The sequence below is a fragment of the Convolutriloba macropyga genome, chromosome 1, assembly GCF_964194025.1.
Source record: "Convolutriloba macropyga chromosome 1, txConMacr16.3, whole genome shotgun sequence".
NCBI lineage: Eukaryota > Metazoa > Xenacoelomorpha > Acoela > Convolutidae > Convolutriloba > Convolutriloba macropyga.
Window position 1 is genome coordinate 47,207,705 of NC_134468.1, and position 23,476 is coordinate 47,231,180.

Here is a 23,476-nt window from a genome sequence, read left to right on the forward strand (position 1 = left end):
GTATGAAAAAAATATTTCCGTACAACTCAAATCACTCAATGGATTTTTTTAAAAATAAAAAACACCCCTTAATAGGACCGTGGTGAATTGCCATTATTAAGAATACGAGACTAGACAAACAACGAAATCAAATAACAACAACAACAAACATTATTAACATCCAAAACCCGATTTCTATTTGTAGAAAAACTTGGTAGCAACAACTAAATAGCAGATAAAATTTGAACTAAAAAATAACTAGTTCATTGTTCAGCACTAGAGAAGACATGGAACCAGTCCTTAATGAGACGCGGCAACAGAAAGACAAAAGACCATAAAAGCGGATAACTTAAAATATATGCTCATAATTTTTGAGAGCAATTGATTCAAAAGTAAGGAAACAGGAAACCCATTAGAAATGAACTGAAATCATGAATTCCGTTTTTAATACGAGCATTTTTAACGCCATTCGATTCGATGAAGACATTGGGACCGGTCATTATTAAGATTTTTTCATACGGCTACAAAACGAAACAAAAACTCAAAAGATTTTCCAAGAAAGCGGCGTCGCAGCTGTTATGACCATAATCTTTGCCCTAAGAATAAGAAATCTTTGATTGTCAGTTTTTTTCACTCATTAATGAGACTAAGAAGAAGACAATAGCAGAGCGCAGTTAAAAACAACTGTTGTATTTTTCGGAAAAAATTAATTTAAATGTCAGGAGAGCCATTAGCTATGAATCCAAAATTATGAACAGGATCAAATTATTTCCCTGAGTACTGTCAATATTTAAAATATTTCTTACGTTTACAAAAAGGACCTCAAACACAGATAAAAAGTGAAATATAATTTAATTTTTACGGCAAAAAACAAGCGTCGAAGCAGTTAAAACACTAAATTGACTTCAAAATGATTTTTATTTACTTGCGCTTTTTTACATGACAACAACGTGATATCTGACTGGTAATTAAAAAGACTGGTTGACAAAAAAAACAAAAAACAAAAAACAAAGAAAAGAAGCAAAGCAGAAAAATTTTTTCTTGAAAACAATTATTTTCAAAGTCATGAAAACTAATCAGCTTCAAATTGAACTAATTAAATATATTTGTTTATTCCAGCAACAGAAGCCTTTGAAACTTGCCACTTGCCACAAATTTGTCATATGTTTGAAAAAAGAACCAAAAAAATTAATCTCTCTTTTGGAAAAACCGTTGTCGAAGCTATTAAAACCATAATCAGTTCACAAAAAAATAACTCATTTTGACGCTAAAACCTGATATAAGACCCGTGATTAATGGGATTAGGTAACAAATAGACAAAAAGAACAGAAGAAGAAATGTTAAAAAAATTCCTGTATAGTTCTTGAAAAAATTAACTTTAAGGTCATGAAAACCATCAGCTGAAAACTAAAGTAAGTAAGTATGCTCATATGTTCTTCCAGAACAAACCATTGCAGCTTTTTTATTCAGAATTTCTCTAGTGACTACAACAAAAAGCGATTAAGACTATAATCCATTCCTTATAAAATTATATTTTCAAATAGGTCTCACTTTTGAAAACAAATGAAGTGGTAAATGACCTGTCAACAATCTGATAAAGTGACAAAACCAGAAAAAAAACTGAATAATGGGCAAATTTTCAAAAGTCAAATTTTTTGCGAAAATATTTGTATCGAAGCCAGTAAACAATTTATTGAAGCGCAACGCCGAAATAGAGATCAAAGTTTATTTAAATTAAAAATTCATTCTCACTGTACTGAAACTAAAATACAATTTTACAAAAATTAGGGCTAAATATAAAAGAGAAAGCTCTTTAGTCCATTGTTTGTTAAAAAAACAAATGATTTTTAAAAGTCTAAACGATAATAAGCTTTCGAATAAAAAAGTAAAAAAATTTCCCGCGCAATTATTTTTGAAGCCAATTGAGCCCATTCATAGTGAGTTTTGATGTTAAGTGTTGTGTTCTGCAAAAAGCATTTGAAAAAGGCAATAATTTTTTTGAGTAAAAGATAACCACTGATATCAATCCGGATTGTTTTTGGATTTTAGAACACACTGATCTGGTCAAAATTGGACCTGCTATTACTCTTCTTTCATTGAGAACATTCAGTGGTTCCCAGTATAATTGATATAGACGATTTGAAAAAATATCAATTATCTGAAAAAAATGATGCTAATTGTGTAATTTTTGAGTTATATTAGCTAAAAACCTGCAAAGTATCATATCAAGAAACCTCTCAAAGAAAACGGAAAAGTAATTTAGCCCTCTCATGAGGCGAAGCAAATTGTGTAAGCAATCTTAGGTGTTAATTTTCGGCAAACTTCAGCAAATTTGACTAAATTTGCTTATTTCTTTCATTTTTCGATGAAAAAAGGCTGATTTTATGAAGTGTGTAGCAAAAATAAAAGCCAAAATAATATATGAAAATTTCCATCAACATTCTTTTATCTCTGAAAAAGAAACCAACAACACCTTCTTAATTAATTTTATTTTATTTAACATAATGTAACGAAACTGACAAAATTATGGGCGAAAATTCCGGAAAATGTGCAAAAATTCCGGAGAATTCTGGAAATAGGCAAAAAATCTTGAAACCCGTGTGCTAGTCACAAAATTTCAAACCTCCATACCTCACTGAAAACGCAAAAACGAACAAAAATCTTTTTAATTCCATATTCTACCTTGGACGGGCTTTCTAATGATACCACTCACAGCTCTCTACGATGAATATATCGATCGGCGAAAATTGACTGAACAAAAAACCCATTTGAGTATTTAGTTTCTCCCCCCCCCCCCACCAAAGTGAGTCGGAGATTTAAAAAAACAGCGAACACTCGTCGTTGTTTTGACTGGTTGAGTTTATTTTCCTTTTCTGATGACGATATCTTGTCTCTTGGACAGGAGTTTTTGCAATGATGCAATTAAAATAATAAAGAAGTCCTCAGACAGTTAGAGCATTATTTTAATGCCAAATATTAATTTAGCCTTTTTACAAACATTAAGTTGTCGGACAAAAATTTCAGAGTTAGATAAAAAATGGTTTTAAATTGTGCAAAAATTATGTAGGTGTGAAAATTTGGTATTCAATCGGAAACTTCATATAATTGAACTCTGTTGTAACAGTTTTTTCTATGAGCTCCGAAGCTGCTAATGCTCTCTTGTCATCTATGACGGCTCCAAAACTTCTAAATCTTTTGCAAATCGCTTTTGCAAATCGCAATTTCGCTGCATCTTGCTTTACTGTGTTATTTGACTCGCACAATATAGTATACTTTGCCAAATCATTATAATCTTTGTAAGACCTTTTTTAATGATAGCAAAGCAGCGATTTTGCCGTTGAGACTTATAGCCATCTTGATTCTACTTTTTAAAATTTGAGGACTGTTTTATATAAGACTTTTGAATGATGAAAACGCAGCCTAATGTTATTGGAGACGCAATTTGGTTGGTTAATTAGAATTATAGCTTTCATATGCTTTTGGAATGATTTTAGAATCTCAACAGCAAATCAATGGTGTTTTTTGCTTTCAGTTGCTATATCATTGATATGCCTCAAAACTTTCCTTTGGAAAAACACAACCAGATATGAGCAATTTTTCTCAAGTTTTTGTCAAATATTTTGCTAAACCAAAAACATAGTTTCGAAGAATTCCAACGCCCATCAATTGCTATCAAATTGCTATCAAGAATTGTAAGTTTTTATGAAAAAATTAATCTAAGAATTCAATGTAGATATCGGAAGAAAAACGGCATCAGAAAAGTCCTCCAAGTATTTATTTGTGCATCAGGAAGACTTTCGCCGTGAATCACTCAAGACTGCTCTTCAGGGGCCATTGCAAGATCAATTTAACAAAACTCAGACTCAATTTAAGAGATATCAGCTGCCTTCATAAAGCTCTCTTTCTTCTTGTTAAGTATGATGATCAGACATTGAAGGATAAAGAGAGACTACCGAGCTCATTGGGTTCATTAAAAGTCTAAACATCCCGAATTAACCTCTATATTAAACTGAATTGTTTTACTAGGTAGCTTTAATGCGACGCATCGGCCTCTTAAAAATAACACACAGCTCAATACTTTCAGAAACCTGCTGCTGTTTTATAGTTCGCTTTAAATCAGCGCCTGATTATGAAAATCTTGAAATTGATTTTAACATCACTTTTCATCGAATTATTTATTTGCAATTCCTGTAAAGACACGTTACAGATTTGTGAATTTATGGTGCCCAAGTCACCCATTCACAATGCAGTTAAACTCTACCACACAGGAGCCAGCCAATCAGAATGTGAGATGAAAATTGAACGTTTCGATTGGTCGATTGGACTCTACTGTGAGGGAAGTAGTTTCTGTGGTGTGGGATTGGACAACTCGAAGGATTGGAGCTCATTTGTTTCTTCAGCAGTTGAACCTGTGAGGGAATTGTGTCGAGTGATAGTTGATGTTTCCAAGATGAGCTGCCATCAATTCAAACAGAATCTCTTTCATATAGGGATCATGCGAGGTACTGATATATCAAATAATAGCTCAGTGAACCGAAACATGATACAGCATGAAAAGAAATATATTACAAATATGTTACATCTTGCCAAGATCTTGCTGTTACATGTTAAAGAAAGACGAGAAAAACTGCAAAATAAAGCCACCACAAAAAACATTAGGCCAAAACTCAATATCTTTTTTTTAGAAAAACATTTTTAGTTAAAATATCATTGAATAAAATCTAAACCGAAAAATAAACTTGTGGGTCAATTAAATGCAGATTGATTGGATCTGTTCTATAACAGATTGAGTAACAGGTCACCAAAAAAGAACAGAATATCGGCAAGGTTAAGAAAAATCAACTGAATTTAGTCAAATTAAATAAATACAAAACTCAAGACAACAATTAGTTTTAAATTCCAAACACACCTAAGCTCTAAAGAAAACCCGCATAGCTCCATAGGAAGCCCAAGGAATATGCAATTAGAGAGACTAAGCTATATGACTACAAAAAATATATGTAGGCCAATTTCAAAAATCCATAAACAGTTGATGAAAAAACAGTTTTGAAGCCGACAAAAAACAGTGGATTAGTTGAGAGGATAACAAAATGTTGCATGAGTTTTCCTTTATACTTTGGTAATACTAGTTCTCAGCAATTTCTATGAAAAGTTGTATCGCTGAAGTCAAAAACACAAGATAAAACATAGATCCGCAGGAAAGATTAATTTTCTATCCCTAGAAGGGCGGCTAAGACTTTAAATGATGATTTAAATTCACCAATTGACAAAAAATAGAGCAAAAGGGGACAGCAAATAAAAAACACACTGATACATTTAAAAACAAGTAAATTCAAAGTCAATGAAACCATTGGCAATCAATTGAAGGCAAGAAGTATGTTCACACATACCTCCCCTCACAATACGACCTACTACTAAATTAAATTTGTCATTGGGCTACAAAGAGAACAATCAAAAAAAGGCAGCACGCAAAAAGTCAAAAAAAAATTTGATGAAAATGGCGTTGAAGCTATAAAAAGAATAACCTTATTCAAAATTAACAAACAATTTTACGCAGATTTCTCATTCTGTCACAAAACCAACATGCAAAATTAATAACTCCAGACAGATGAATATCTGGATCTAAAGAAATAAAAATTGCAACTTGGATTAATGGACCTTTTTTTACTTGTTGACTAACAGAAAATCAAAAGGTTGAAAAATTCACAGTTAAACTGCTACTTTTGAAAACCAATGCTTTCAATTTCAAAAAACTGAGCTGCAATCATGCGCAGGCAGTAAAACGTTTCTCCGAAACCCGCAGAAAAATCCAACTAGCCAAATTTCTAATCATAAGTCATGAGACTACCAATACAGGCGAAAACAAAGATTTTTAAAAAGCTAGAAAACAGTGTCGAAGCCAGGAAAAGCATTAAAGATTCACTGAGAACTCTAAATATGGTCAAATGATATTCTTATTAATTCCCTTCGACTTGTCATTTCTTTGCATATGTTCCAAGATATTACAAAAAAGCATCGAAAACGCGATCTATGGGCTACTTGTTGGAGTCAAACTCATAGAACCAATAGTTTCAACATAAAACCACTAGACAGATTAATTACTCTTTGTGTCACTAGAAGAAAAATTTGACCAACAATTAGTGAGATTGTGCTACAAATTGACTGAAGAAAGACACAAAATGGTTCAGGCTCAAAAGTCTATAGAATTTGTTTAAATCAAAAACATTAAAAGTCGTCAGAACCATTAGGCATCAACTAAAATTAATAGAAAGGTCCACATATTTTTGTCTTTCGGAATTCAATTGTACCATTTTTTAATGGCTCTAAGTACCAGGACTACGGAAAACCTCCGCACCGCGATAACTACTTAACAGAAGAAATTTGTGAAATTTCATATAAGAAGTTTTTATAATTACATATTTGCAAAATATATTCTAATTATATTTACTTTAACGCATGAGGTGCTGTTTTCTGATAATTATCAGAACTTGATTGGTAAAAATTGACGAAAATAACGCTATGTAAAATATGACTGAAATTGAAAACCGAGTTGAGCATATATTACCTCCCACCATTCTCATGGTGGGATTTGAACAAAGATAAAACAGGAATTATCTTGAATTAAGCTTGTGGCTGAGACACCGAAACACTCGAAAATTGATATAATTCACATAATTTTTAGAGAGACGCTCTATCCGGATGGATGATTAAGATGGCTGAAATCTGCCCTAATATAGGAAAAACAATTCCAGTTTGAGCGTTATGGTTTTAACAAACTTTTATCCGCTCTTATAAATAATCTGTTAAATTCAACGAACTTATGACACAGATAAGCTGAATGAGCCTAACTTGTTGAATCTGAGCGCTGTCCAACACAGTTGGTGCTTTATTTCTGAAGTTCTTGAATAAGAGTTCTACTATTATTTCCAACCATTTTCACTACAGTTGTAAAGGATTTTGGACTGCATTTTATTCGTGGTGGCTGTGCATAACTACTAAACAACTCAACTCAGGGCAAAAATGAGCACTGAAGTTAGAAAAGTTTGACAAGCAAAATTTAATACAGCACTCTATCGAAACCAAATTGATTTGTTTTCGTTGGTAAACGTGTATATGTAGTAACTATTAAAAGTACGTGATCGTCATACGTGAAGTGAAACAGACACTAAAGCTCCAACTACTCAAGTTCCAACTCAAAGTCAAGAAAACCAATACTAGGAAGTGGCAGCATAAAAGGGCAGCAAAAACAACTTGGAGCATAAAAGGAGCTGAAAAGCTACCAAAAATCAGTTGAACTTGGGCAATTTTGACTTACTAATTTGATATACACTTTATGATCAACATACAAAGTTTTGAGCTGTAAATTATTTGTTATTGTGTTTTTTTTTCTGTTGAATATCTGAATGATTCTGCAGCTTAATTATCTTTGGCTCATTAAAAAAGACTTAACTTTGATATTCTCAATCTTTCCCTCTGAGGAACCATGTTCCTAAGTAAGAGACACTCTGCACACAGTGTCTCTAACTTAGGAACATGGTTCCTCAGAGGGAAAGATTGAGAATATCAAAGTTAAGTCTTTTTTATGCTCTTTAAGGGCATAAATTCAGCTTCTCTTACTTGCTTTCTTGAAGCCTAGCAAAGAAAAGATTTTGTGGGTATTGAGGTCAAAAGAGAAAAAAATTGTTTGTTAATATGACTCAGAATTTTCAAATCTGAGATAAAAACTGTTATGTTATTTCTCGAAGATCATTAAACAATACCGTTCATTTACTTCATCGTTTGATTACTTAAATTACCGAGTCGTTCAGTACCAAGTTTGATCAAATTTAAATTACTAACGGAGTAATTCAACATTCATGTTTTAGCTAATATACGAAGATTTGTTATTATAGAAAAATTATCCATAACAAGGCTGTTTACCAAGTTTCCTTTTTTCTAATGAAAAACTGGGCTTACCTAGCGTCCATAACCCTGTGAAATATTGCCTCACCAGCATTTGTTATTCGGGAGATATCATCGAAAAACCTCTAATTTGAGACTAATTGATTACTTGAACTTTTGAGTTGTTTGAATCAAAGCAATTTTTTATTCCTCAGAGCTTAACGGCTAGTTACCCGAACTAATTGAGTATCGAGTAAACCAAAGATCATCTAGAGTATAATGGACATAAACATTTTACAAGATATAGCTGCAGATTGTAATACCCGGTCAGATTTGAAACAGCTTAAGCGAACTGGGCGGTCTAAAGTTTTCATTGTCCTTGATAGGAGAGCCGCCACTTCAATCGGTCGGCCAGACAGACAGTGGAAAGCAATTTTTTTTTCAATCTGATGAAGAGGTTGCAAAAATCAACAACTAACAAGAATCAAACGAATCAACAGTGAAGGCCAGTGAGGAGAATCTAAAAGTGCAGTTCACAAAAGGAAAAGAAATGCGAACCCTGCCCAAAAATAATGATCGAAGCAAAAGCGAACAGCAGAAAGCAATTTAAGTTTAATCAGCGAATTTTGTACAATACCATTTTGTTATCAGTCGGCACAAATATTATCAGACAAGAAACGTCAAGATCTATGGGAGAAATTTGACAGAAAACTAATGCTTGACTACAAAATAAACAACGATTAAGATTGACCCAACAAACTAAAGGTCTTCTACCAACAGATTGCTCAGCTTCTAGAAAGAAATTAAGCATCTCCAGCGTTGAAAAAATGCGTGCGCCTTGCACAGGAGTTTTTGTTCATCTAAAGCACGCTACAGAGTGCAAAGAGAGATTAGACATTCATTGGCTTGCATGTATAAGCAAAAGCACGCATTCACTTTTGAAGGCTGAACATCACAGCAGAATTCAAGCAGTCAAAGAGTGCAAATGTAACAGCATTTATCCAACAAACAACCTATTTGTTCAAACTGTTGTACAAAAAGCTGCAACAGCAAGCAGTCAAGACAAAGAAAACGTTCCAGAAACGTCTTCAGTGAAGCAAAGGAGAAAAGAACGGAAAGAGAAATTGGATACTTAATTTGAAATCAAGTTGCCACTAGAACAGGATTTGTTTGAACATTGAAATCCAGGCCAGAAACGCGAAGAGAAGAGAAAAACCTAACGAATTGATGATGTTCGCTCCCAATTAAATAGCACTCGACACAAATCACAATTCATATTGAACCAAAAGAAGAGAGATGTCACGGATTGGGTCGATAGAATCCCTCGACTTCATTGTTTGATTACTTGTATTACCGAGTCGTTCAGTACCAAGTTTGATCAAATTTAAATTACTAACTGAGTAATTCAACATTCATGTTTTAGCTAATATACGAAGTTTTGTTATTATAGAAAAATTATCCATAACAAGGCTGTTTACCAAGTTTCCTTTATTCTAATAAAAAACTGGGCTTACCTAGCGTCCATAAACCTGTGAAATATTGCTTCACCAGCATTTGCTATTAAGGATATATCATCGAAAAACGTCTAATTTGAGACTAATTGTTTACTTGAAATTTTGAGTTGTTTGAATCAAAGCAATTTTTTATTCCACAAAGCTTAACGGCTAGTTACTCGAACTAATTGAGTATCAAGTAAACCAAAGGTGATCTACAGTATAGTGGACATAAAAATTTCAAAAGATATAGCTGCAGATTGTAATACCCGGACAGATTTGAAACAGCTTAAGCGAACTGGGCGGTCTAAAGTGTTCATTGTCCTTGATAGGAGAGCCGCCACTTCAATCGGTCGACCAGCCAGACAGTGGAAAACAAACTTTTTTCTTCAATCTGATGAAGAGGCTGCCAAAATCAACAACTAACAAGAACCAAACGAATCAACAGTGAAGGCCAGTTAGGAGAATCTAAAGTCCAGTTCACAAAAGGAAAAAAGTGCGAACCCTGCTCAAAAATAATGAGCGAAGCAAAAGCGAACAGCAGAAAGCAATTTAAGTTTAATCAGAGAACTTTGTACAATACCATTTTGTTGTCAGTCGGCACAAATATCATCAGGCAAGAAACGTCAAGATCTATGGGAGAAATTTGACAGAAAACTAATGCTTGACTACAAAGTAAACAACGATTAAGATTGACCCAACAAACTAAAGGTCTTCTACCAACAGATTGCTCAGCTTCTAGAAAAAAATTAAGCTTCTCCAGCGTTGAAAAAAGCGTGCGCCTTGCACAGGAGTTTTTGTTCATCTAAAACACGCTACAGAGTGCAAAGAGAGATTAGACATTCATTGGCTTGCATGTATAAGCAAAAGCACGCATTCACTATTGAAGGCTGAACATCACAGCACAATTCAAGCAGTCAAAGAGTGCAAATGTAACAGCATTTATCCAACAAACAACCTATTTGTTCAAACTGTTGTACAAAAAGCTGCAACAGCAAGCAGTCAAGACAAAGAAAACGTTCAAGAAACGTCTTCAGTGAAGCAAAGGCGAAAAGAACGGAAAGAGAAATTGGATACTTAATTTGAAATCAAGTTGCCACTAGAACAGGATTTGTTTGAACGTTGAAATCCAGGCCAGAAACGCAAAGAGAAGAGAAAAACCTAACGAATTGATGATGTTCGCTCCCAATTAAATAGCACTCGACACAAATCACAATTCATGTTGAACCCAAAGAAGAGAGATATCACGGATTGGGTCGATAGAATCCACAATCTTCTAACAGCATATTACTCAGCTGATTGCATCGAGCCACCCTTTAACTCTATAGACATAGACCCTTCTCAAGATACGCAGTGAAAAAAAGTCAATCAATGCGTACGGTGTAAATGATGTACGAAGAAGCAATATTGATTGCTGCAATCAGTAAACCAAAGCAGGAATGCCTTTACGCAGTTAGAGTAAGCGCAGTCACAATAATTAGGAGAAAAAGAGTTACGAGTTTTCCTCAGATAGCTTCTGTCTCATAATAGATAACAGAGTTAATTCAACGGGCTGATGACATACGTTTTCCCCGACAGTTGATCAACGGATTTATTCATCGATCAAAGTGTGTAAGCGAAGCTAAAAAAGATTTAAATTTGATATTCTCAATCTTTCCCCCAGAGGAACCATGTTCCTAAGTAAGAGACACTACGTGCAGAGCATAAAGTCAGCTTCTTTTACTTGCTTTAATGAAGCCTAGCAAAGATAGGGTTTTGATGGTATTGAGGTCAAAAGAGAAACAAAATTTGTTTGTTAATTTGACTCAGAATTTACAAATCTGTGGTAAAAACTGTTATGTTATTTCTCGAAGATCATTAAACAATACCGTTCATTTACTTTATCGTTTGATTACTTGTATTACAGAGTTGTCCACTACTAAGTTTGATCAAATTTAAATTACTAACTGAGTAATTCAACATTCATGTTTTAGCTAATATACGAACATTTGTTATTATAGAAAAAATATCCATAACAAGGCTGTTTACCAAGTTTCCTTTATTCTAATAAAAAACTGGGCTTACCTAGCGTCCATAAACCTGTGAAATATTGCCTCACCAGCATTTGCTATTAAGGAGATATCATCGAAAAACATCTAATTTGAGACTAATTGATTACTTGAAATTTTGAGTTGTTTGAATCAAAGCAATTTTTTATTCCACAAAGCTTAACGGCCAGTTACTCGAACTAATTGAGTATCAAGTAAACCAAAGGTGATCTACAGTATAGTGGACATAAAAATTTCAAAAGATATAGCTGCAGATTGTAATACCCGGACAGATTTGAAACAGCTTAAGCGAACTGGGCGGTCTAAAGTTTTCATTGTCCTTGATAGGAGAGCCGCCACTTCAATCGGTCGACCAGCCAGACAGTGGAAAACAAACTTTTTTCTTCATTCTGATGAAGAGGCTGCCAAAATCAACAACTAACAAGAATCAAACGAATCAACAGTGAAGGCCAGTGAGGAGAATCTAAAGTCCAGTTCACAAAAGGAAAAAAGTGCGAACCCTGCTCAAAAATAATGAGCGAAGCAAAAGCGAACAGCAGAAAGCAATTTAAGTTTAATCAGCGAACTTTGTACAATACCATTTTGTTATCAGTCGGCACAAATATCATCAGACAAAAAACGTCAAGATCTATGGGAGAAATTTGACAGAAAACTAATGCTTGACTACAAAGTAAACAACGATTAAGATTGACCCAACAAACTAAAGGTCTTCTACCAACAGATTGCTCAGCTTCTAGAAAAAAAATTAATTGTCTCCAGCGTTGAAAAATATGTGCGCCTTGCACAGGAGTTTTTATTCATCTAAAACACGCTACGGAGTGCAAAGAGAGATTAGACATTCATTGGCTTGCATGTATAAGCAAAAGCACGCGTTCACTATTGAAGGCTGAACATCACAGCACAATTCAAGCAGTCAAAGAATGCGAATGTAACAGCATTTGTCCAACAAACAACCTATTTGTTCAAACTGTGGTACCAAAAGCTGCAACAGCAAGCAGTCAAGAAACGTCTTCAGTGAAGCAAAGGCAAAAAAACGGAAAGAAAAATAAGATAGCTAATTCGAAATCAAGTTGCCACTAGAACAGGAACTGTTTGAACATTGAAATCCAGGCCAGAAACGCAAAGAGAAGAGCAAAACCTAAGGAAATGATGACGTTCACTCCCAATTAACTAGCGCTCCAGACAAATCACAATTCATATTGGACCCAAAGAAGACAGATGTCAAGGATTGGGTTGATAGAATCCTCAATCTCCTAACAGCAGATTACTCAGCTGATTGCATCGAGCCACCCTTTAACTCTATAGACATAGACCCTTCTCACGATACGCAGCAAAAAACAGTCAATCAATGCCTACGGTGTAAATGATGTACCAAGAAGCAATATTGATTGCTACAATCAGTAAACCAGAGCAGGAATGCACTTAGACAGTCATAGTAAGCGCGGCAGCAATAACCAGTAGACAAAAAGTTAAGAGATTTCTTCAGATAGCTCCTGTGTCATACGAGAGTTAAGGCAAGGGGCTGATGACATACGTTTTCCCCGACAGTTGATCAGCGGATTCATTCATCGATCAAAATCTGTAAGCGAAGTTGCGAGCCCAAGGCACCAAGATTACGCTCAAAATAGCCTGCATACACGGAACGAAGGACCTGATGACAGAAAAAATTCCTCGCAAATTAAAGGGACAACACTCAAAGGTGTATTCAATCAAATCAATAGCGCACTCCTCAAACTCATTGGGAAGCACAAATTATGACTTCAAAAATCTGAGGATCACTTGAGTGTTGTTTCAAACAGAAGCTTCAACGGAAGTTGGCATTCAGCCTGGTCAAGATGCCTATGTCAGAAAAAATGAGTCCTCTGAAGACTTTGCCGACAGGCATGACAAAATCATCAATGTCAGGATTGGCGTCTACATGACATTTCTGTGGTGCTTCTTGGAACATTCTAAAGAGGAAATTTAGAAGGCCTCATGTGATCACTGATGCACAGCTGAAGAGTCTCTATAGGGCAAACTAAGTTATGTTTCACGGCTCATCAGGTCGGAACAGCTCTCGGTTATTATTTTTCACATTGTAAACGTGCTCTAGAAGTATAGACATTTTTTTTGTCTGCAATAAAGCTTGACACTGTATATGGCAAAAGACAAACTACCTAAGGGTCTCAGAAAGAAGTGATGGTTCTATGTTGATGATAACATCATGTTAGTGGTTCTAGATTTGAAGACTGGCCTGATCAGATTACGGTTGAAAAAAGCTCCATTGGAAGGAATTTGTGCATGAAGGGCTTTCAATAACCCGGAGAAACGAAGTTACAAATTATCCTCAGATATCTCCTTTCTCAATACAGAGTTAAGGCAAGAGGCTGATGACATACGTTTTCCTCAACAGCGGATCAACGGATTCATTCATCGATCAAAGTGTATAAGCTAAGCTACGTGCCCAAGGCACCGAGGTTACGCACAAAATAGCTGGCATACACGGAATGAAGGACCTGAAGACAGAAAAAAATTCTCTCAGGGTAAAAGGACAACATTCAAAGCTGCAATCAATCAAATCATTAGCGCACTCCTCAAACCCATTTGGAAGCACAAAATATGACTTCAAAAAGCTGAGGATCACTTGAGTGTTCTTCCAAACAGAAGTTTCAAATTGACGGAAGTTGTCATCCAGCTTGGTCAAGATGCCTATGGATTACAATGCCCATTTACCTACCAGACAGAACACGATGCGAACTTCTCGCCTTTCTAACAGAACCGGGATGTGTAGTCAGTAGACCCCTGACGGAAAAAAAGGACACAAAATGGAATTTTGCCTTCACAGATGTTAGAACGGCTGAGATTATCCAAATTTTGTGGGACTTTGAAACCTATGCTTCCAAACTCATTGTTGTCAGTCAGTCAAAGTAGGAACTGCAGGCCAAAAAAGATACCAGTGGTAAAAACCATTAGCAATCAATCGCAGGCAGGAATCATGTTCACATATACTTCCCCTCGAAATACGATCTAAACTAAATTAAATTTGCCGTTGGGCTACAAAGAGAACAATCAAACAAAAGCAGCACGCAAAAAGTAAAAAAAAATCGAAGAAAGTGGCATTGAAGTCGTAAGAAGAATAAACCTATACAAAAGTAACAAACAATTTTATGCAGATTTCTAAAATCTGTCATAAAATCGACATGAAAAATAAATTACTCTAGACAGTTGCATACCTGGATAAAAAAGATGCAAATTGCTTAATCGACCATTTTTACTTGTTGACTCAAAAGAAAATCAAAAGGTTGAAAAATTCATAATTAAATTGTTACTTTTGAAAACCATTACTTTCAATGTCATTAAACTATGTTGCAATCAAATGCTAGATAAAATTTTCTTCGAAACCTCCAGAAAAATCCAACTAGCCATTTTTTCAATCATTAATCATGAGAATAAAAACTAGCAAAACGGCGAAAACAAAAATTTCAAAAAAACTAGAAAACAGTGTCGAAGCCACGAAAAGCATTAAAGATTCGCTGAGAACTTTAAATATGGTCAATTGATCTTCTAATTAGTTCGTTTCGACTTGTTATTTTTGCTTATGTTTCAAGATTTCACAAAAAAGCATCAAAAGTCTGATCTATGGGCTAATATAAAGAAACTCTTAGAGTCAAAGTCAAAAAACATAAAATATAAAACTGCTAGATAGATTATTGTTTGTGACACTAGAAGGCGAATATGATCTGTAATTGTGAGATTTGCTACATGTTGACTCAAAAACGACAACAATTTTTTCAGGCTCGAAATTTTATCCGTTTCTTTAAATCAAAAGTTTTAAAAATCGTAAGAACCATTAGGCATGAACTAAAAAATAGACATTTCAACATATCCTCATCTTTTGGAATTCACTTGTATCTTTGATTAATGACTCTAAATAGAAGAACTACGAAAAACCTACAAACAGCAATAAATACTTAACAAAAGAAGTTTGTGAAAATTCATATAAGAAAATTTTCTAAATACATATTTGCAATATATATTTCTAATTATATTTAATTGCACGCTTGAGGTGTTCTTTTGATACCAATCACAGCTTTCCGACAAAAATAAGGATTGGTCAAATATGAAAGCCGAATTGAGCATATATTACCTCCCACCATTCCCATGGTGGCATTTGAACGAAGATAAAATAGGAATTATCTTGAATTAAGCTTGTGGCTGAGACACCGAAACACTCGAAACTTGATATAATTCACATAATTTTTAGAGAGACGCTCTATCCGGGTGGATGATTGAGATGGCTAAAATCTACTCTAATAAGAAAATTAATTCCAGTTTGAGCGTTTTGGTTTTAGCAATTGTTTATCAGGTCTTATAAATAATCGATTGAATTCAACGAAATTTTGACACAGATAAGTTTAATGAGCTGAACTTGTTGAATCTGAGCGCTGTCCAGCACAGTTGGTGCTGTAATTTTGAAGTTCTTAAATAAAAGTTCTACTTTTATTTCCAACCAGTTTCACCACATTCTTATCGTTTGATTACTTGTATTACAGAGTTGTTCAGTACCAAGTGTGATCAAATTTAAATTACTACCGGAGTAATTCAACAATCTTTTTTTAGCTCATATACGAAGATTTGTTAAAATAGAAAGAGTATCCATAACAAGGCTGTTTACCAAGTTTTCTTTATTTTAATAAAAAAACTGGGCCTACCCAGCGTCCATAATCCTGTGAAATATTGCCTCACCAGCATTTGTTGTTAAGGAGATATCATCGAAAAACCTCTAATTTGAGACTAATTGATTACTTGAAATTTTGAATTGTTTGAATCAAAGCAATTTTTTATTCCATAAAGCTTAACGGCTAGTTAACCGAACTAATTGAGTATCGAGTAAACCAAGGGTGATCTACAGTATAGTGGACATAAAAATTTCACAAAATTTAGCTGCATATTGTAATACCTGGACAGATTTGAAACAGCTTAGGCGAACTGGGCGGTCTAAAGTGTTTATTGTATTTGATAGGAGAGCCGCCACTTCAATTATTCGGCCAGATAGAGGGTAGAAAGCAAACTGCTGTTCAAGTTGATGAAGAGTTTGCCAAAGTAAACATATAACAAAAATCATACGAATCAACAGGGAACAGCCAGTGAGGGCAATCCGAAAGTGCAATTCACAAACTGAAAAGAAGTGCAAACCCTGCTTAAAAACAATGAGCAAAGCAGAAGCGAACAGCAGAAAGAAATTTAATTTTTATCAGCAAACTTTGTACAATACCCTTTCAGTATCAGTCGGCACAAATCTCATACGACAAAAACTTCATGATCTATAGGAGGAAGTTCACACAAAACTAATGCTTGACTACAAAATAATTTACGATTCAGATTGACCCAACAAACTAAAGGTCTCCTATCAACAGAGCGCTCAGCTGTTAGATAATGAAAAAATTAAGCAACTCAAGAGTTGAATAAAAGTTTGCGCCATACACAAAAGTTTTTGTTGAACGTCATCTAAAACACGCAACGGAGTGAAAAGTGAAATTAGACAGTCATTGAATTGCATACATAAGGAGAAGCACGCAATCACTATCGAAAACCGAACAACACAGCACAATTGAAGCAATCAACGAGTTCAAAAGTAACATCATTTATCCAAAAAAACAACCTAAATCTTCAAAGTGTGGTACAAACGGAGTAACACCAAGCAGTCCAAACAAAAAAAACTTTCCGGAGAAATCTTTAGTAAAGCAATGGCCTTAAGAACGGAAGAAGAAATTAGATACCTATTTCGAAATGAAGTTGCCACTAGAACAAGAACTGTTTGAACAAAAAAAGCTCCAGAAACGCAAATGAAGGCACGCGAGGCAAAACACAGCCAACTGAACTAATTGAGTGTGCTAGAGCGCAAAGAGAGGGGGACAGACTTAGGAAATGATGACGTTCGCTCCCAATTAACTGGCACTCGAGACAAATCACATTTTGATATTGAACCCAAAGAAGAGAGATGTCACGGATTGGGTCGGTAGAATCCAAAATCTTCTAGCAGCAGACTAGAACATCTTACTCAGCTGCTGGCATCGAGCCACCCTTTAACTCAATAGACATATCCAATTTGGGTGATACTTAGAAACCTATTCTTCCAAAATCATCGTCGTGAGTCAGTCAAAGTAGGAACTGCAGACAAAAAAGATTTGCGATTGTACGATGAAGTTTAAAGGCGAGTGGTATTAGGTGGGAAAACTGTGAAGTGAAACAGGGCCAAACCTGCCAAACTCACAACAACTCAGTCTTGGGTCAGCATTAATCATTAGAAGGAAGATCCCAAAGGGACTCAAAACTGACGAGTTTGTATCAACAGTCAATAGAAACAGATTTTGGAAAGAAATTGGTAAAGATATTGAACAGAAGCAAAGTAAAAGATCTTTTGGAAGAAATGTTAATTGCCCCACCATCCAGTGCTAAACTTGAGCAAGCCTGGCAGAGTAAAATGTCTTTGTAATGCTGTACCAAAGTAATAAGGAGTATGCCTAAACAGCAAGCTACTGGGCAAGCTGTAGCATTTTATAATTTAAACGGGTAATTGGGAAAAATTTGCATATTTTATGAAGAACCATTTGCCCTTACAGCCAACACCGAATTAACACCGAAACAATCAAGTGCAAGCTTCCAAGCAAGAAAGTAGTTTCTAGAGGTTTCTAAGCTGTTCAAGAACTAACGAACTTAATCAATTAAACGAAAACCGTTATCACGTAATTTGATCGGCGACCTCTCCCACGTGTGCAAGCTTTGCTCTTCAGCGAGTGAGACTACACAACGAAGGGGGGTATCCTATCAGAGCAAAGCAATGCACAACAACTTCTAATGGACATTTTAATCAAGTTTGTAGAAACCCCTGAAGAATTAAATGATGTCTTCAATCAGTTCAAATGTTTTCTCTCGCGACATGGTTTCAAATTGAACAATTGGATAATCAACAACGGTGCAGTTGCCAAAGCAATCCCAGAAGAAATTTATGAGCAACAAGAAGCAAGTGGAAGTGGAACCCTACACAGAGGGTCAATCGTCAGTGCTTGGACTACAACGCACTGTTACTAATTATAAACTTGTGTGTCGAGGTACCAACAAAAATCTCCAAACACCCATAACTAAGATAAAAATTCTGTCACTAGTATCTGCAGTTTTGTCCCAATAGGGTTTTTTGCTACGTTCAAGGTTATCATAAGACGCTTTTTCAAAAATATCTGGACTAAGAATGGACAACATTGGGAAAATGAAGTGAGCCTAGTGAAAAAGAAGAACTTCTAAGGTGGAAAGAAAATTTTCAATTGTAGCTGAAAGAAGAGTCTATAGAAGATGCTTCAACACAGCAAGGGACAAAGTTGACCTTAATACGTTTACTGACACATCTGAAGACACGATGTGTACAGTGGACTATCTACGTTCACAAGCGAAAGGTTAATCCACTGATTTGGCTTTTGAGATTGGAAAAGGCTGAGTTAATTCGATGAGGCAGCTTTTGATATTCCGATTGGAAATGCAAGAAGCATTCATAGCAGTGATGTCGAAGGAACAGATAGTCAAGCACCCCAAAAGATGCAGTTTTTGGTCAAGCGCAATTACAGTATTGCAGTAGATACACAGTTCCCATTGTAAGCAGCAAATGTTGGGGGGGGGGGGGGGGGTAATCGAGTAGCGGAGATACAGGATAAAATTGACTTTTCACATTGGAAACATGTATGAGACATCACAACACAGCAGACCTTGTTACGAGAACAATCAACATTTCGAAAACTCAAAAAATAACCAGATGATTGAAGCGACTACAAAGTGAATGATCAGAAGAAGTTAAACAAAGTTTTTGCCTCTCTTGAAGAGACTATATGTTCATTAGTCATCACGACATTGGATGAAGAAAAGGAAGCTGTTATTCAGTTGCAACGATTCAGTAAATTTATCTACTAGTGATTAGAATGGCATGCGTACAGCGATCATTGATATAGCACAAACCGTCAACACTTGTAGCCAACAATCAAGAAAGAGAATAGGCAAAAGCAATCACTTTCAAGCTACTTACTACAGCAAGAACAATTAGGCGAAGAGATGAAGTCTGTCACAGCTGAAAAGGAAATTCGAACTGTCAGCAAAATTCTGAAATTCTTTCTCTTTCTAGATAAAGATGGACTTTTTCGCGCATTGCTACATTGGAAACCTTGTGCAGCTCAATTATTCTTAAGAAACAGTGCTGTCTGTTCACGTGTCCAACTTCAGGACCCGTGCATATAGATATGCTACCCAAATTAGACACAGATAGCTGTCTCAACACAATCTTGCAATTTTTTGCACAAAGAGGCAAACCAAATGCAGTCATCAGCGACAACGGGAGAAACTTGTTGGAGAGTACGTTGTGTTGTGCCTGGAACAAAGGAAATATCAGAGATCATCTAATTCAATCAGATGGAGATTAAGCTCATCCGCAGCAACTCAATCTGCAGGCGTATTGGAACTGTTGGTTGGAAGTGGCAAGAGAGCAGTATATGCAGTGCCGTGGAAAAGATCAGACAGCGAAGACGTCCATTGGACAACTATGTGTACTGTTGAGCAACCAGTGAAAGCAAGACCGTTGATTCCATTCTGTTCAAATTTAAAGGAAATGGTTCCCAACCAGTTCTTGCTGGGTAACATGATTTTTTGCTTATCTTATCTACCACGCGTTGAAGATTTTGTTGATCATCGAAATCAATTTCGACGCCCTGAAAATTATGCGAATTTCATATGCGACAGATTTCGCTAGAGTCTTATTCATTTTTAAATACTCGGCGAAAATGGCAGTCTACGAAAACTAAACCCTTAAAGATTGCAATCTCGTTTAGTTGACCGAAGAGAACCATAGGAAAAGTTATCATAATTGAGATTGGGTTATGGAGACAACCTATTGGTATGGCGGTGTTATTCGGTCAGTAAAAGCTTGAACGAACGAAAAAGTTTCCAAGAGACCTGTAGTGAAGCTCATTCCTGTACTGCCAGGAAGTGAAACTGAAACTCAAACTGAACTACATCAACATCAAGAAAAAATTTTAGGAAGCATAAAAGATTTGAAGATATTGCATCAGATTCATTGCCATTTTTATGGGAATCAACCTTTTCTTGATGCAGAGTATTTGACAAAACTTCTATATGGTTAACAAGCTATATGGTTAAAAAAGATGTCACTGAAAACTGTCTAGTTTTGTTTGACATCGTTATCTACAACCAACCCGATTTGCATTTTTGTCATGTAAAACCACGTGGAATGAGACATAATTCGAGCCTGAAAGGTACCAAAAAATTAGTTGAAATTCGCAAATTTGGCTACACTAAATTGACATACAGTATGTATTGAAGCACATTTCCTTGAGCGATAAATTACTCGTTATCGTGTGTTTTTTCTGTAAATCATCTTGGCGATCGCACAGTTTAACTAACTTTGACTTGTGGAAAAAAGAATTAAGTTTGATTTTCTCAATCTTTTTTTCTTAGGAACAAAGTTCCTACGTAAAAGAAACTTTGTGCAAAGCATAAAATTTCTTTCGTTCTCCTGTTTTAACGAAACCTATCATATTTTCGATATTGGTATTATTGAGGCCATTGAGAAACAAATTTTGTTCATCAAATTTGACTCAGAATATTCAAATCAGTTGAAATTCGCAATTTTGGTTATATTAATCTGGCATACAATTTGCGTTGAAGCACATTACTTGAGCGCTAATTTACTTGTTGTCGTGTGTTGTTTCTGTAAATCATCTTAGTGATTGCACAGTTTAACCAACTTTGACTTGTGGAAAAGCGAATTAAGGCCATTGTGCCAGTATAACGCGTACGATTTGTCAAGCCATCAAAGTTTTAGTTGAATCTATATTTCGTCTTGTCTGCCCAACTCAACCTGGTTCTTTTTCAGAGGTGTTCTGGAACTGCATTGGGAAAGGCGCAGAGTACTGTCAGCTGAATCAATTGAGACAATGTTCAGATGTATTTGGAGGATTCCAATGTGGAGAATGTCTAACTACGGCTGTTCTTGATCCACAGGATGACAAAAGATGCATAGGTGCAGTTCTTAAGCTCGCTATTTTTTTTAAATGTTTCTAAAAATTGAAATCAGTATTACAAACTTTCAGAAGGTGTCGGGCAAATTCTACAATTTTTTTTAACGATTTTGCCCTTGCTTGCTCAAAACAGTCAACAAAATTGCTCGAAAAGAAGCAAAAAAAAATTACAATTAAAACGTTTAAAACCCAAATTGTCGGTTGTTGTCATATTTAACTGTAGTTATAGAATCAAACGATTCATAATTTTATACGATATCAGAGTTAAAGAAATCAAAGCGAAACCACAACAGTACTCTGTTTTTTTTTGTGTTAGTATCACCAGCTACTTTTCGATTTTACACAGTTGGTCATAATTGGAGCGGAAAATATATAAAAGTTACAGCTAAACCTTGCTTCCGGTGGAGTCTCTGCCATCGTTTAGAGTACGCTTCTTTTTCCGCATGTACTAACCTACAAAACGTGTTGTAGATCATTACAGCTTGATGGAAGGCGCTTTTGTTGTAATTATCTACAAGCTTGCTTTGCTGTTAGACAATGTAAAACTACTATCATAAAAACAACATATACGCTGCAAAGATACGGCATTACGCTGCTTTGGCTGATTGTTGAAGGAAAATTATTGCACAGTTTGCATTCAAAAATAAGTTAGATGTAATAAAAAGCACTTGACGTCACATGTATAAAGACTTAAATTATTCGTTTTTCCATATTTCTTTTATGGTTATGGTGCGAAATCTGTTTTCGGGTGAACAGTTATAAGGGTATTTTGATGTTGAGACATTCTACTGAAAACGAATTCTTAGTTTCAGCCATCTAATTTAGTGCATAAAAGTTTTTACCGAAGAAGTAAGCAAAAAGCCAAGTATTAGCTCTGTGCTTGAGCAATACCTCTAAGTGTTTAGCCGCCGCGCTCGAATTAGCTCTTTGTTATTAGCAGGTGGATTGTTGCCAGCCAGTAGATTTATACTCGCAGAGTTGAAAAAAAGTGATTCCACAACAAATTCACTGCTTTTTAAAGTGATGGTTTACACTTCGTGCCCGTTGGCATTGTCCGATTTCTTGATTCACTATGTCGACACAATTTTTTTTTCTGGTTATCCAAAATCTATCAAATACAAATGCCATATACAAAGAGTTTAATGATGTAGAATAGTAGAAGAGCCTGACTTAAAACAAAACGCTATAATATCGTTGCTAAGAAATTTGTTTTTAAAGATGTTTTTGAAGATGTCATTTTTTGGGCCATGAAAAACCAGTACATTCGGACTTTTATGCTATTTCTAAGAACGACGTATAAGCATATCCCTTGCAAATCATTAATGCGAAAAATTTACTGCAAACAATAAATACATTTTTTTTCAAACAAAACCAAGCACAAAGTTGCCGTGAAGCTTGTTCTCATTGCAACAGAAACTCTCATTTTTTCTGCTTATAATGCGTACGAGTAGGTTGAATTACTATAGCGTGTCCCATAAAGTTGAAATAAGCAAACGTTTCAAAGGCCACAGGTTAGAGTTCAAAGGTCAAAGTTCAAACTTAAAGCATGTAGAAAAAATTGATGAACGAAAGCTTAATGGAGAAAACGTTGACATTCAAATGAGCACATTGATGCTCGATTGAACGTTTTTGGCGTTTTTCAAACGTTCGCTTATTTCAACTTTATGCGACAGCCTATAGAAGACGGTACATAAGAAGCTGAATTTGTTTATTTCAGAGCGGCTATGTGCATCTGATTTTTTTCAAGTCTCATTCTTCCAGAACTGTCCTTTGCTGGTAATCAAATGTTTTCAATTTTCCTAATCTTCTTCTCTCTGGTGTTCTTAGATTTTCAGATTTTTTCTGATTTTCATATATCAGTTATAGTATTTTTACCATTATTGTATAAGTTCCTCTTTTTTATGTAATAAGGTTATTAATTTTCTGAACCATGCTATACTTTATAAATTGTTTTTAATGATGAGTGAATCGTGATCGCAAATGATTGTACCATTGTTCCTGACTCGGTTTATACTGTTCA

The 23,476-nt window shown here is 35.3% G+C and overlaps 1 protein-coding gene across 2 annotated transcripts in view; it reads left to right on the forward strand.

Moving 5' to 3' along the window:
* LOC142349585 (uncharacterized) overlaps positions 1 to 23,476 on the forward strand; it is a 117,086-nt gene that overhangs the window by 67,261 nt on the left and 26,349 nt on the right. Inside the window, exons 1-2 of one of the 2 annotated variants that reach the window (XM_075401262.1) lie at positions 3,826 to 4,481; positions 21,312 to 21,458. In XM_075401262.1, the coding sequence (XP_075257377.1) occupies positions 4,109 to 4,481; positions 21,312 to 21,458 (520 nt within the window). In that variant the 5' untranslated portion in view covers positions 3,826 to 4,108. Of the gene's footprint in view, positions 1 to 3,825; positions 4,482 to 21,311; positions 21,459 to 23,476 lie in introns of those variants that run through there. The other variant, XM_075401251.1, reaches the window with a different exon arrangement.